General features: G+C 39.7%; 1 protein-coding gene across 1 annotated transcript; it reads right to left on the bottom strand.

Moving 5' to 3' along the window:
• Nucleotides 1-10,754: 10,754 nt before the first annotated feature.
• LOC138168758 (ribonuclease pancreatic-like) lies at nt 10,755-11,213 on the bottom strand. Its single transcript, XM_069097615.1, has one exon. The coding sequence runs from the start codon at nt 11,211-11,213 to the stop codon at nt 10,755-10,757; it is 459 nt and encodes a 152-aa protein (XP_068953716.1).
• Between the last annotated feature and the right edge of the window lie 535 nt (nt 11,214-11,748).

Raw genomic sequence — 11,748 nt, 5'->3', positions numbered from 1 at the left:
GCTGTGTCTATGTCCATTCTTTTTTTTTTTTAAGTTACTTTCCTTTAGTGGGTGAGAATGAGAGCTGTTATTGCATGTTGTGATTAATGGTCATAGACTCATAGATGTAGAGCCAAAAGACACCTCAAAGGATATTTAGTCCAACTTCATTGTTTTATAGATAAGGACAGTGAGAGTGGAGAAAGGCAGATGTCTTGCCAAAGTAAGATAGGTAGTAAGCATCAGAGGTGAGATTTGAACTCAGGTCTTCTGACTCCAGAGATGATACTATTTCCACCATATGGCACTGTCTCTCATATGGACAACTTGGTTTCTGGTGATGGGGTTGTTCTTGTGAATTTCTTTATTCCTGGTTTAAGCCAATTGCTGACTGCCCCACCATCCACTAGCCTGGGAACTCTGCCCTCCATTTGGGATCATTATATTCAGAGGTAGAGTCTGGGATGGTATGATCTCCAGAGGACCCTGCAAGATAAGGTGTCAGTGGGCTTATGATTCTATCATTCTTTTTTCTCCTTTGGGTCACCTGTTAGGATTCTAAATTAATAGACATTGCAGCTTCTAAACCGGAGAAGCTCACCAAAGTTATCCATGACCTCCTAATGAGAAAGAGGGTATTATCTTAGATTTCTTCTATGGCCAGTTACGTATTCTTTCCTTGAGTCTATCATACCTGAGAATGATTAGCTCCTTGCTTGTGACTCATTTTAGTTCCTAGACTCTTTTGTATAATTCTAGAGAGAATTCATTCTCAGGGCACCAGACCCAGGGCTGCTGTCTCCACCTGCTCATTTTAATCTCTGTCTGACTGTAAGTAAGGTCAACATAGGAGCACCTGAAGGAACAATAGGGCCTGATTCCCAAACCGGTCTGGCCACTTGTACAGAAACCTACCCTCAGACTGTATCAAGAAGATGCTAGGATGAGGAAGTTGTAGAGGGATGGAAAATGGAAAAAAGATTTGTCTTTTCACTCTGATTCCTTTAATCCTTGTCAGGGGCTCTTAAACATTTTTGTATGATGTACCCCTTTAGCAGTCTCATGAAACCTATGGATTCCTTTTCAAAATAATATTTTTAAATGCTTAAGTACACAATAATACAAAACCCCAATTATATTGAAATATATTTAGCAAAATATTTTTTTTACAGTTCACTGACCCCAGGTTAAGAAACCTCAAACTTTAGAGCTTGGTTGGGTATGGGGCATCAAAATAAGACATTCTGGAAAATAAAAGCTAACAATTGCATATGTGATATATATGTAAAGTATTGTTTATGTATTATGGGGGGGGGTCTTCTTCTTTGCTCAATTTCACCTTTTTCTGATTGACAGGCTCCAATGCTACTGATTTCCCCCTCCTCAAGAAAGTCTTTGCTGCTAAGGTAACCCTTTGTTGGGAAGTCCCCCTCAGAATTTTAGCCATTCCTATTTCTTTAGGGTTCAGTAGGATTTGGGGTTTAGTACATTAGTCTTTAATAATGCCACTTACTGGATCTGATTCTGAGCTTCTGCATCTTCCCTGGCAGTAAATGACTGTATTGTATTTGTGGCCAGCTCTTTCTTGGGAATAAGTGACGTGTGAGGAGACATCCTGCAGTTTCACAGAAAACCTGAGAGGAGATAACTTGTCAGAGAGGGAGGAACATCAGGGAGAGGGAGAAGAGAGAGAAAAGCATTTAGGAGAATTTGGGTAATTGGGAGAGCCCAGTACAGGGGATATTTACTGACCTTTGGAACTGAGAACAGAATCACCATCCAATAGTGTATGACTTAGGAAGAATCATGGAGGATGGTACTTTCATATATAACTTTTAAAAAATGTACTACATGAAACAAGAGAACAAGGTTAAAAATAAATAAGGAAATACATATTTGAAACAAATATAATAGCTTCAAATGACACATAATAATCTAAGTAACTTGATGTATTATTAACTGATGTCTAAGTAACTGATGTAGTCAAGTGAGATATGAATTTTCTAAGGGACAAATGGTCATAGGATATGAAAAGACAATTTACAAAACAAATTCACAAATGAACAATAGTTTTTGGAAAACATTCTTTTCTTTTCCAAACAAACATACATTTTTAACAACTACGAAGTATAACCTAACATCTTACCAAACTGGTATTCATGTGGTAATGGTGGAATTGCAACTGATAGAACCTTTTTTGTAGTATATTCTAAGAACTGACCTCATGTAAAGATGCGATGTCTTTAGAATGTTGTATCCCTTGTGTCATTTCTGCATCTACTACCTTCCATTTCTGTTCCTTCCTTCTGTCTCCTTTTACCCTCTCCCTACCAAACAGAAGACACTGATGCCGCCAGTCCTTTCTGAAAACAGAGAAGGTTGTGGCGCCATCATCCATTTGTAATTGTAGCTCACATTTTGATTCATTCTAAGGTGAATTAGTTTCAATGTACTACTTCAAATAACACTTTCACTTTCACCCTCCTTTCTGATTGGGGTACGAAAAAAAAGCCTTACATACCATAAAGGAACTATCAAGGCAAAGATGAGCCATAACGTAGGGAGGCATTTGGAGGGATGGGGAATCTGTTAGAGGTCTATACCCTGGGAGCTTATGGGAGTAGGAGAACTTATGTCACTTTTCACAGATTATTTTAGGATCTATAGGCTACCCCCATCTGGAGCATAGTTTCACCATTAATCTTCTCCCTCTCTACCTTCTTTCTGTCCTCCCTTTTCCATTCCCTACCCAAGCATAACTCAAGGACTTTCCTATGCTCCCCTTAAACTTGATGTAACAGCCCTCCTCCCTTCTTCCTGAGATTCTGAAGTGAATATTTTACATTTTTAGAAGCACTGCATATGATCATAACTGGTACTGTTACAATAATAACATACTAGTAATAAATAGCCTAATAATATTTTCATTACATAAAGCCTAATTTAACTTCCTGGAATGCATCAAGAAGAGGCTAGAAAATTACTTCTGGAGGACTTTTAGAGGAAATTTCTGCTTTGGGTAAGAGGCTGAATTCTATAACTTGAGGTCCCCAAAGACACCTAATTCTATGATGCTATGATCCCTTTACTTCCTGTATTAGAGGGAATTCTTCCTTTCCTACCAGCTTTTTGTTGTATTTCTTAGTTCTACCTGCCAGGTCATCACTCATACTTTCTTGACAATGAAATGTCAACCTGGAAATGAAAATATCCTGGCCCTCAAGGAACTTAAATTCTATTGAATATAAATAGATACACAGATAAATAAATACAAAATATATATCAAATAAATTCAAAGTAATTTCAACATTGGGGGAAAGAGAATTATGTTAACAATAATGGTGAGAGGTCTCTTTTAGGAAGAGGTACTTGAGATGAATCTTTCTGGAAAACTAGGGGCTATAAAGATAGAAGTAAAGAAAGAGAACACTCCTGGAAGGAGAAATGGGTCTGGGCAACTCTCTGCAAGGATATTGAGAATAAAACTGATTTGCCTCCATTTTTGTAATTGATTCTATTATGTGTTACTGCCAACATTTTGTATACTGCCTAAATCACATCTTTGTCTCTGAGTTAAGTTCATAAGTTCAGCTTTTCCTTTTAAGTTAAGTAAGTTTAGAAGTTTATTTTTTCCTGATAATCACTGTTTTTTTCCCTTGTGTCATTGAAATCTGTTATCCTTATAGGATGCAGGTGGATGCCAAGGGGTCTGGATCTGTTTGTCTCTTGTAACACTAACTAGCCATGCAGGTGGACACCACCAATGAGCTTTCCATAGCAGTAAGATGGAAGGAGGTTTGTTGCTAGCCCTTCATTCCAAACTTCCAGCAAATTATTTTCCCATCTATGATGCTGCCTCCTAGCTTTTGGATGCACCTCTTTTTGTCTGTAAAAATTGTTGGCCCTCATTTGAGGTCTTTTGACTTGCTGGAAAACTGAAAGAACCCTTTTGTTGGTAACTGCTAGCCTTATCAATGAATATAATGTGGTCAAAACTTTGTGCCTAAGTTTAATTTCAATTGGGACAATATAGAGGGAGGAGAAGAAATATCTTGAATGAGGAAGTCAGTCAATTTTGCTGAAATGTACAGTGTTTTAGAATCAAGTGAAATCAACTTGAAAAAGAGAAGTTTAGTGGATGGCTAGGTGGCTCAGTGAATAGAGCATGGGCCCTGGAGTCAAGAAAATCTGAGTTCAAATCTGGCCTCAGACACTTAACACAAAAAAAACTAGCCGTGTGACCTTGGGAAGGTCACTTAACCTCAACTGCCCTCCAAAAAGCCGAGAGAGAGAGAGAGAGAGAGAGAGAGAGAGAGAGAGAGAGAGAGAGAGAGAGAGAGAGAGAGAGAGAGAGAAGTTTAGCTCAAAGTGTGAAGGGCTACAAATGCCATGTAAGATAATTTGTATTTTTGTCTCAGAATAGGAAACCACTAATGCTTTGTACTACAAGGAGTGGCATTGTTTATGTATTATGGGGGTTTTCTTCCTTGCTCAATTTCACCTTATTCTGATGGACAGGCTGTAACGCTCCTGATTTATCTTTCTTCAAGAAAGTCCTTGATGCTAAGGGAACCCTTTGCTGAGAAGTCCCCCCCCAGAATTTTAGTCATTCCTATTTCTTGAGGGGTCAGTAGGATTTTGGGTTTGTATATTAGCCTTTAATAATGCTACTTGCTGGCTATGATTCTGAGCTTCTGCACCTTCCCTGGCAGTAAATGACTGTGTTGTATTTGTGGCTATCTCTTTCTTGGGAATAAGTGGCTCCTGCCTTTGAAAAATCAGGGTGGTGGCTGGCCAGTAACTCTGGGAGATAGGATTGGAGAGAGACTGAGTACCAAGAACTGATTAAGAGGTTCTTGGAATGAGCCAGGTCATTGGATGATAATGAAGACTTAAATTAAAATGGTTGTTGTGTTGGTAGAAAAAAAGGGGAGACCCAGATGTCTTGGAGGCAAAAGCAAACCACTCCAGTATCTTTTCCAAGAAAATCCAAAATGGGGTCATGAAGAGTTGGACACACTTGACAACAACAAGCGGCTTCCATATGAGGGCAAAAGTATTTTGATTAGATCTTGTGATTGTGAAGAGGTGGGATTACCGCCCCCTCAGCTCCTCCATAAGTATTTTGATTGGTCCACAATTCTAATGAGCAAATGGGGTAAGTGAGCATGTGTTACAGCTGCTGTTATGTACTGCTAAGGAGATACAATTAGTGCACATGCTCATTAGAGTGTCCTGCCCTCTCCTGCAGGACCCCCTCCCCAAAGGCAAGCAAAGTTAAAATGTAGAGTCCTTTCAAAATGACTCTGCATTAGTGACTTTTTTTACATGAGACTTTTCATCATCACACAATAAACTGACAGGAAACAGTCAGAGGATATCTATCTATGTTTACTCTGAAGTGAGGGGGAAGGACCTCTCCATTAAGGATGCCTGGAATGAGGCTTACCAACTTCACACCTGGATTGAAACTGGGCAGGACATGTGGTTCATGCTTTAAGTTCTAGGCCCTCACCTATTACCCTAAATATGAGGAGAACTGAATTGTGCAAGCAGGCAAATTTATATTTAGAGATTAGATTTGTCCAGCTCAGGAACATAAATACTTACATAGAAATTTCCTTGAGTAAAGATCTCTATCTGGTTACTTGACCCCAATTCTCTTTGCTTGGAAGAGAATTTAGAGACCCTCATTTTATAGATGGGGAACCTAAGGAGCAAGGAAGTTAGGTGACTCACCCAAAGTAACATAAGCAGTAAACAATAGAGGCAAGATTTGAATTCAGGGTTCTCTGACTCCAGAGCCAGTGCTCTTTCCATTATACCACACAACCTTCTCCAGACTTCAAATTTGGTCTTTACTCTATCATTCCCTAATTCAGTGGTTCTTCACCTGGAGGATCTTTTTTTTTTTTTAATGTTATATCTATATTTTAACATAATTGGTTTCCTTTGTAATCCTACGTATTTTATATTATGCATTTAAAAACATTGTTGTGAAAAGGGGTTCACTGATTTCACCAGAATGCTAAAGGAGTCCCTGACATAAAAAAGTTAAAAACTCTTGCTCCAAAGTTCTTTCTTTCAAAGTTATCCTGCTGATTTCTTCTTGTTCATCCCTTTTGATTCTAGGATTACAAAAAACCCCCCCAAAAACCTCCTTTGTGTAGCATTTAAGACCCTTCACAATCTTTCCCATTTGTTTTTCCATGTTGATTACACATTTTCTTTCCCACCCCATGGAAGCCTCTACCCCCACGATCTATACATGGCAGCCAAATAGGCCTCCTTGGGGGCAGCTAGGTAGCGCAATGCATAGAACATTGGCCCTGGAGTCAAGAGGACCTGACTTCAAATATGACCTCAGAAACTTAATCCCAGCTGTATGACCTTGGGCAAGTCACTTAACCCTGATTGCCTCACAAAAAAAACCAAAACAAACAAAAACCAAATAGGCCTCTTTGCTGTTCCCAGTTCATGTTATGCCCTATCCCATCTCTGTTCCTTTGCACAAGTTTTCCCCACAGTTTTGCCTGGAATGCTCTTACTTCTTGCCTCTCTACTTCTTGGAATCCCTGGCTCCCATCAAAACTCGGTTCAAGTGCCACTTTTTAAAAGATACCTTTTCTGATTCCCCCAAATACTACTGTGCCCTCAGTAGAATTATTACAGGTGTGGAGAACCTGCGGCCTTGTGGCCTCAAGGCTGCAGGTTCCCCACCCCTGGAAAAGAAGCTCTCTGAGAACAGTTGACTTCTTTCTTTCTTTCTCTCTCTCTCTCTCTTTCTTTCTTTCTTTCTTTCTTTCTTTCTTTCTTTCTTTCTTTCTTTCTTTCTTTCTTTCTTTCTTTCTTTCTTTCTTTCTTTCCTCCCTTCCTTCATTTCTTTCCTGTCTTTTTTAAATCTGTATCTTCCGTGGCTAGTGGAGTACTTGTACAGATCAGGTACTTAATAAAAACCTCTAGAACTGATTTATTGAATCAAATTAAGAATTGCTCTTCTAACTTCAACTGTGATTTATTCCAGGATGCCAGAAAAAATATCATGAAAATATTATTAAATGCTGGTGAAAATTATGGTCAGTGTTCTAGAAAAAAAAATCGCAAATATGTTGAGGGCAAAGAGAGAATATGAGTTGGATTTACTTTGGGTGAATGAGACTCTGACAGGGAATGGTAATCTGGAAGGGTAGGAAGTGAGAACAGACCTGTGCACCATCAGGGTACTTTTTACATCCTGGAACAGGAAGTGACAGAGGATAATAGAGGATTCGCTGCTGAAAGAACTTTAAAGAGGATCTAGCCTAGTTCTCTCATTTTATAGATGAGAAGATTGGCTCAGAGGAGGATAGGCTTTTCTGCCCCACTTCCCTCTCAACAATTCCCAACTCATAGATCTCCATCAGGATGTATGATTTCAGGGTCCCTCTCCCTCAAATAGCAGTTAGGGAGCACAGTGGGTAGAGGACGGGGATTGGACTCAGGAAGACTCATCTTCATGAGTTTAAATCCATCCTCAGACACTTACTAGCTATGTGACCCTGGACAAGTCATGTAACACTGCTTGCCTCAGTTTCCTCATCTTCGAAATGAGCAGGAGAAGGAAATGGCAAATCACTCCAGTATCTTTGCCAAGAAAACACCAAATGGGGTCATGAAGAGTTGGATGTGACTAAAATGACTAAACAACAACAAAACTTCCTCAAATATCTCTCCCCTCCCCATCCTGCTATCAGATGTCTGAAATTCCTTTATCTAGGGATACAACCTTTCATTTCCCAGTTATAAAGAGAAGGCTAGAAGGGTAAATTCTAGCTGAGGTAGCATATAGGAAAATCCTATTTAAAACAACCAGAGATGTGTCAAAATAAAAAACAAAACTATAAATTCCACACTCAAGTGTGATTGATCAGTAAATGAACAAGTATGAAAGATAATATTGTCAGAATTTCCTTTGTATGAGAGAAGGTGTTGAGAGGTGGGTGAATATTTTATGAAGGAAGTAGATGCTGGTCTCCTGAATGGAATGTGGATGATTTCTTAATGGGGAGAAGGAAAGGATAAGAGATATCAGTGAACCATAAGTAGCAAAAAACACACATGCTCAGAGACATCACAGGACAGAGCTATTCTATCCTGAATCACTGGTGTGATGCCAAAGAAAAGAATGGCAGCATGCCTATAATCACAACTAACATTTGCATAGTGCTTTATAATATACAAAGCAATTTACATACCAGATCCCTTTGCATTATATGTCATATATATGTGATCAGAACTCAAGGGGAGGGGGCGGCTAGGTGGCACAGTGAATAGAGCACCAGCCCTGGAGTCAGGAGGACCTGAGTTCAAATCTAGCCTCAGACACTTAAAACAAAAACTAGCCATGTGAACTTGGGCAAGTCACTTAACCCCAATTGCCCTCCAAAAAAAAAGGGCAAAAACCCCTACAAAATTCAAGGGCAATCTTATAGTAACTTACTTGGGATACAGTTTGTTCCCTGAAATAGAAAGTAGAAATACTTTGGTAGTCTCTAAGGTTCTAAATCTTTGAAATTCTGTTCTTGATATTTGCATTAATAGAAAATTGGGTCAAAGGATATATTTACTTTTATAACTCTTACAACCTGTCAACCTGCTATCTGAAGAGTCCACCAATTTGCAATTCCATCAGCAATGTATGAGAATACTTGTTTCTCCATATTTAGTTTATTGTTGGTATTAACTTTGGCAGCACTATGCTGAAAGAACATTTAGATTGCTACAGGGTGGTACTTCATTTATTTTAATTTGTAATTTTCTGATCATTAAACTGACTGAACATTTCTTCAAATGACTTTCTAATTTATTTCCTCAGTAATAAATTTACTATTTATGACTTTTGCACACTTATTCATTAGATAATGAATATGTCTTTTGTTCCTTGTAAATTTTAGGTGTCATGTTTTAATCTGTTTGCTACAATATTTCCCCCGATCTATTATTTTTACTTTTATCTTAGTTACATTGTAGTATCTTGTCTAGAATATTTGCCTTTTATGTAATTAAATATTTGGTTTTTAACACCATCTTCTTTAAAATAGCCATCATGTATGGTCATTCCAGTATTCATATTACAGATTTTTATATTTTTTCCTAAAGAACAGAAGAAGTCTTCTCTATTTACTCCTGAAAACTATGCTTTGATGGATGATGATTTGTTTTCTTGGTCTCACCAGTATTTCACAAAGGATTCTCTCTTCTTGGCTCTACAGATCTTTAGCATGTCTCCTTTCTGGGATCTCTGAGATACCTCTTTGTCTACATAATCATTGTCTACCTACCCTGATCTTCCCACTCTCATAACGAGAAAGTCTTCCCTCTTAGGCTCTCTTTGCTACAAGGACAGTTTGTCCTCCAGAAGCATCCATTTTGTGAAGGGGCCCAGGGCAGATTCCCTTTCTCCTGGCCCTGTTCCTGATTTTATGAATTTCAAAATCATGTCCCTGCACTGGGTGCCTTCAGTGCCACATTCTGCCCTCCCCAACCCCACTTTTTAGCTTTCTTTTGTGTGTTGTCTTCCTCTGTTATAAAGTCCTTTATCATAAGGATGTGTTTGTATTTGCACCCCTAATGCTTATTACAGTTCCTGATACAGAATAAGTGTTTAATAGATGCCTATTTCTTTCTTTCCTTGAAGCTGGGCCAGCTGTCCTCCTACCCAACACTTAATAACTAACTTTTATATTGCTCTATTCTGGGGATGAAGTCATCACCTTCCTCACATCATCACTGCCAGAAGAATCATGGGAAAATCTCCTGGCATTGATTCCCCCAGGACCATTCAAAAGAATCTAAGAAATGAAATGGGTCATAAGCTATCCTTTGGGAAGACCAAGAGAGAGTAAAGGCCCAAAGGAGCAAGACTGTAACATTTCCTTCCAAAGAGTTCTTTGTGAGAGAGATCCTGGTAACTTTGGGGAACCATGACAATAAATAAACCAAGATATTCATTGAACCAGGAACTGTACTGGTAACCCTGGGCAGAGGGGTGGAAGAAGAGTACAGAATTCATAGCAACCTATACTCAAACTTTCCTGGATGAGTAAGATGTTCTAGAAATTGTGCAATCGTTGTCTTTGCCCTAGAATATAATAGTTTCCCCTTCTGTCTTGGCCAATGCTTTGTGTGGAAGGAGCACTGAACTTGGAGTGAGAGATCTGAGTTCAAGTTCCAAGTGTCTCACCTATTAGCTGTGTGATCCTGGATAAGTCACTTTCCCACTCCAGTCCTCAATTTTCTTCTGAGTGAAATGTGAGGATTGGACTCAAGTTATCCTCTAGTTCTTGCATGCTGTGAAGCTGCCTGTATAGAATAACCCACATTCAATAACCAGGTATAGGTGTAGGGAGGAAATCACCAAAGAGAAAAAATTAAGCCCTTCATTAGGAAACAAGTTCCCCAAGTGGATGGAGGGTTGAAATCTAATTGCCATATACACCCACCATGGTATTTGATGAAATAGCCTATTTTCATGACTTATGGAAAATTAAACCAAATAAAATAATAAGTCCAGGATAAGCATAGCTTCAGAAACCTCCCCTCTAAGCAGGCGTGTTTTACTGAGAGCAGTAAAGAAGGATGGATCTCAGGGCTTCTCTTTCTCTAAGCCCCTCAGCAAACTACTCCAAAGCAGAGGTAAAACTCAGAGCAGTATCTAATCACAATGTATGGACCCAAGGACTGAGAGTTTGAGAGTGAATTGAGAAGAGCAAGTATTAGGTGGTGGGATGTATCCACTATTTCAGACATCCGTGACTCTTTGAGGAATCAAGGTGCACAGGCAGAAGGGGCCACCCATAGCAGGCCACAATGATGTGTTTCTTGACATTCGTAGCCTTATACTTGCATTGGGGATGCTGGGAGTTGCCCTTTAGTCGGCATTCAGTAACCTGCAGAGGTCCGCTGCTCCTGTGGCAGTTAGAGAATTCGTACTTGCATGGGGCCTTTTTATTCCAACAGATAGCCCGGATCTTCCGGACGTCCTCCAATATGAAGGTATTGAATTCCTTGCAACTCTCCTGTGTCATACCCCTGTTTCTCATCATCTGGTTGCAGTAGGCATTGTCATTGAGGGCTGGGCTATCTGAGTCCACATGTTGCCGCTCGAACCTCTCTGCGGCGGTCTCTGACCAGACCAGGCTCACTACTAGCATTGCCAGCAGAGGGAGTAGCAGGAGGGATCTCTCCAGGGCCATTATGGCCTCACTCACCAAAGGGAACCTACCCAGGAAAGGGGCAGAGATATATGAAGGAAACCACGCCTTGAAAAGGGAAACTTACCCACCTCTTCTCTCCACCTTCCTACTCTTAACTGCCCCTTTGCTATGGCATTCTTTCAGGACTCATTCTGTTAGAACCTTGGATTTGAAGTTTGAGGTCCTGGATCGTGTGTCATTTATGTGACCTTTGGAAAGTCACTTAACTATTCTGAGAACTTTCTTGCATCTCACTTGCCACATCTATCAGAATAAAGTTTTGAACTTGATGACATCTGTCCCTTTCAACTCTATATTCCTTTCAACCTCAAAAAATGAACCTTTTTTCAGAACAGAGAGATCTGAGTCATACTGCCTTTGGGTATTTTCAGGGAAGCTGACACCTCCATTCCCCAGCCATCCCATCACTTATTCCCTTTTTTCCCTACTCCCCACCTATTGTCCAGTCTTCTTCAACAATAGTCCCTTCACGTGGGGAAACCCAAGAATGAAACTGGATCATGAGGCAAGGAGG

This window comes from Petaurus breviceps, unplaced genomic scaffold (genome assembly GCF_028583685.1).
Source record: "Petaurus breviceps papuanus isolate PSGF00001 unplaced genomic scaffold, PetGlider_PUasm1.0 37, whole genome shotgun sequence".
NCBI classification, from domain to species: domain Eukaryota; kingdom Metazoa; phylum Chordata; class Mammalia; order Diprotodontia; family Petauridae; genus Petaurus; species Petaurus breviceps.
Note: the sequence above shows the minus strand (reverse complement) of the source record. Positions and strands in the feature narration are given on the sequence as shown.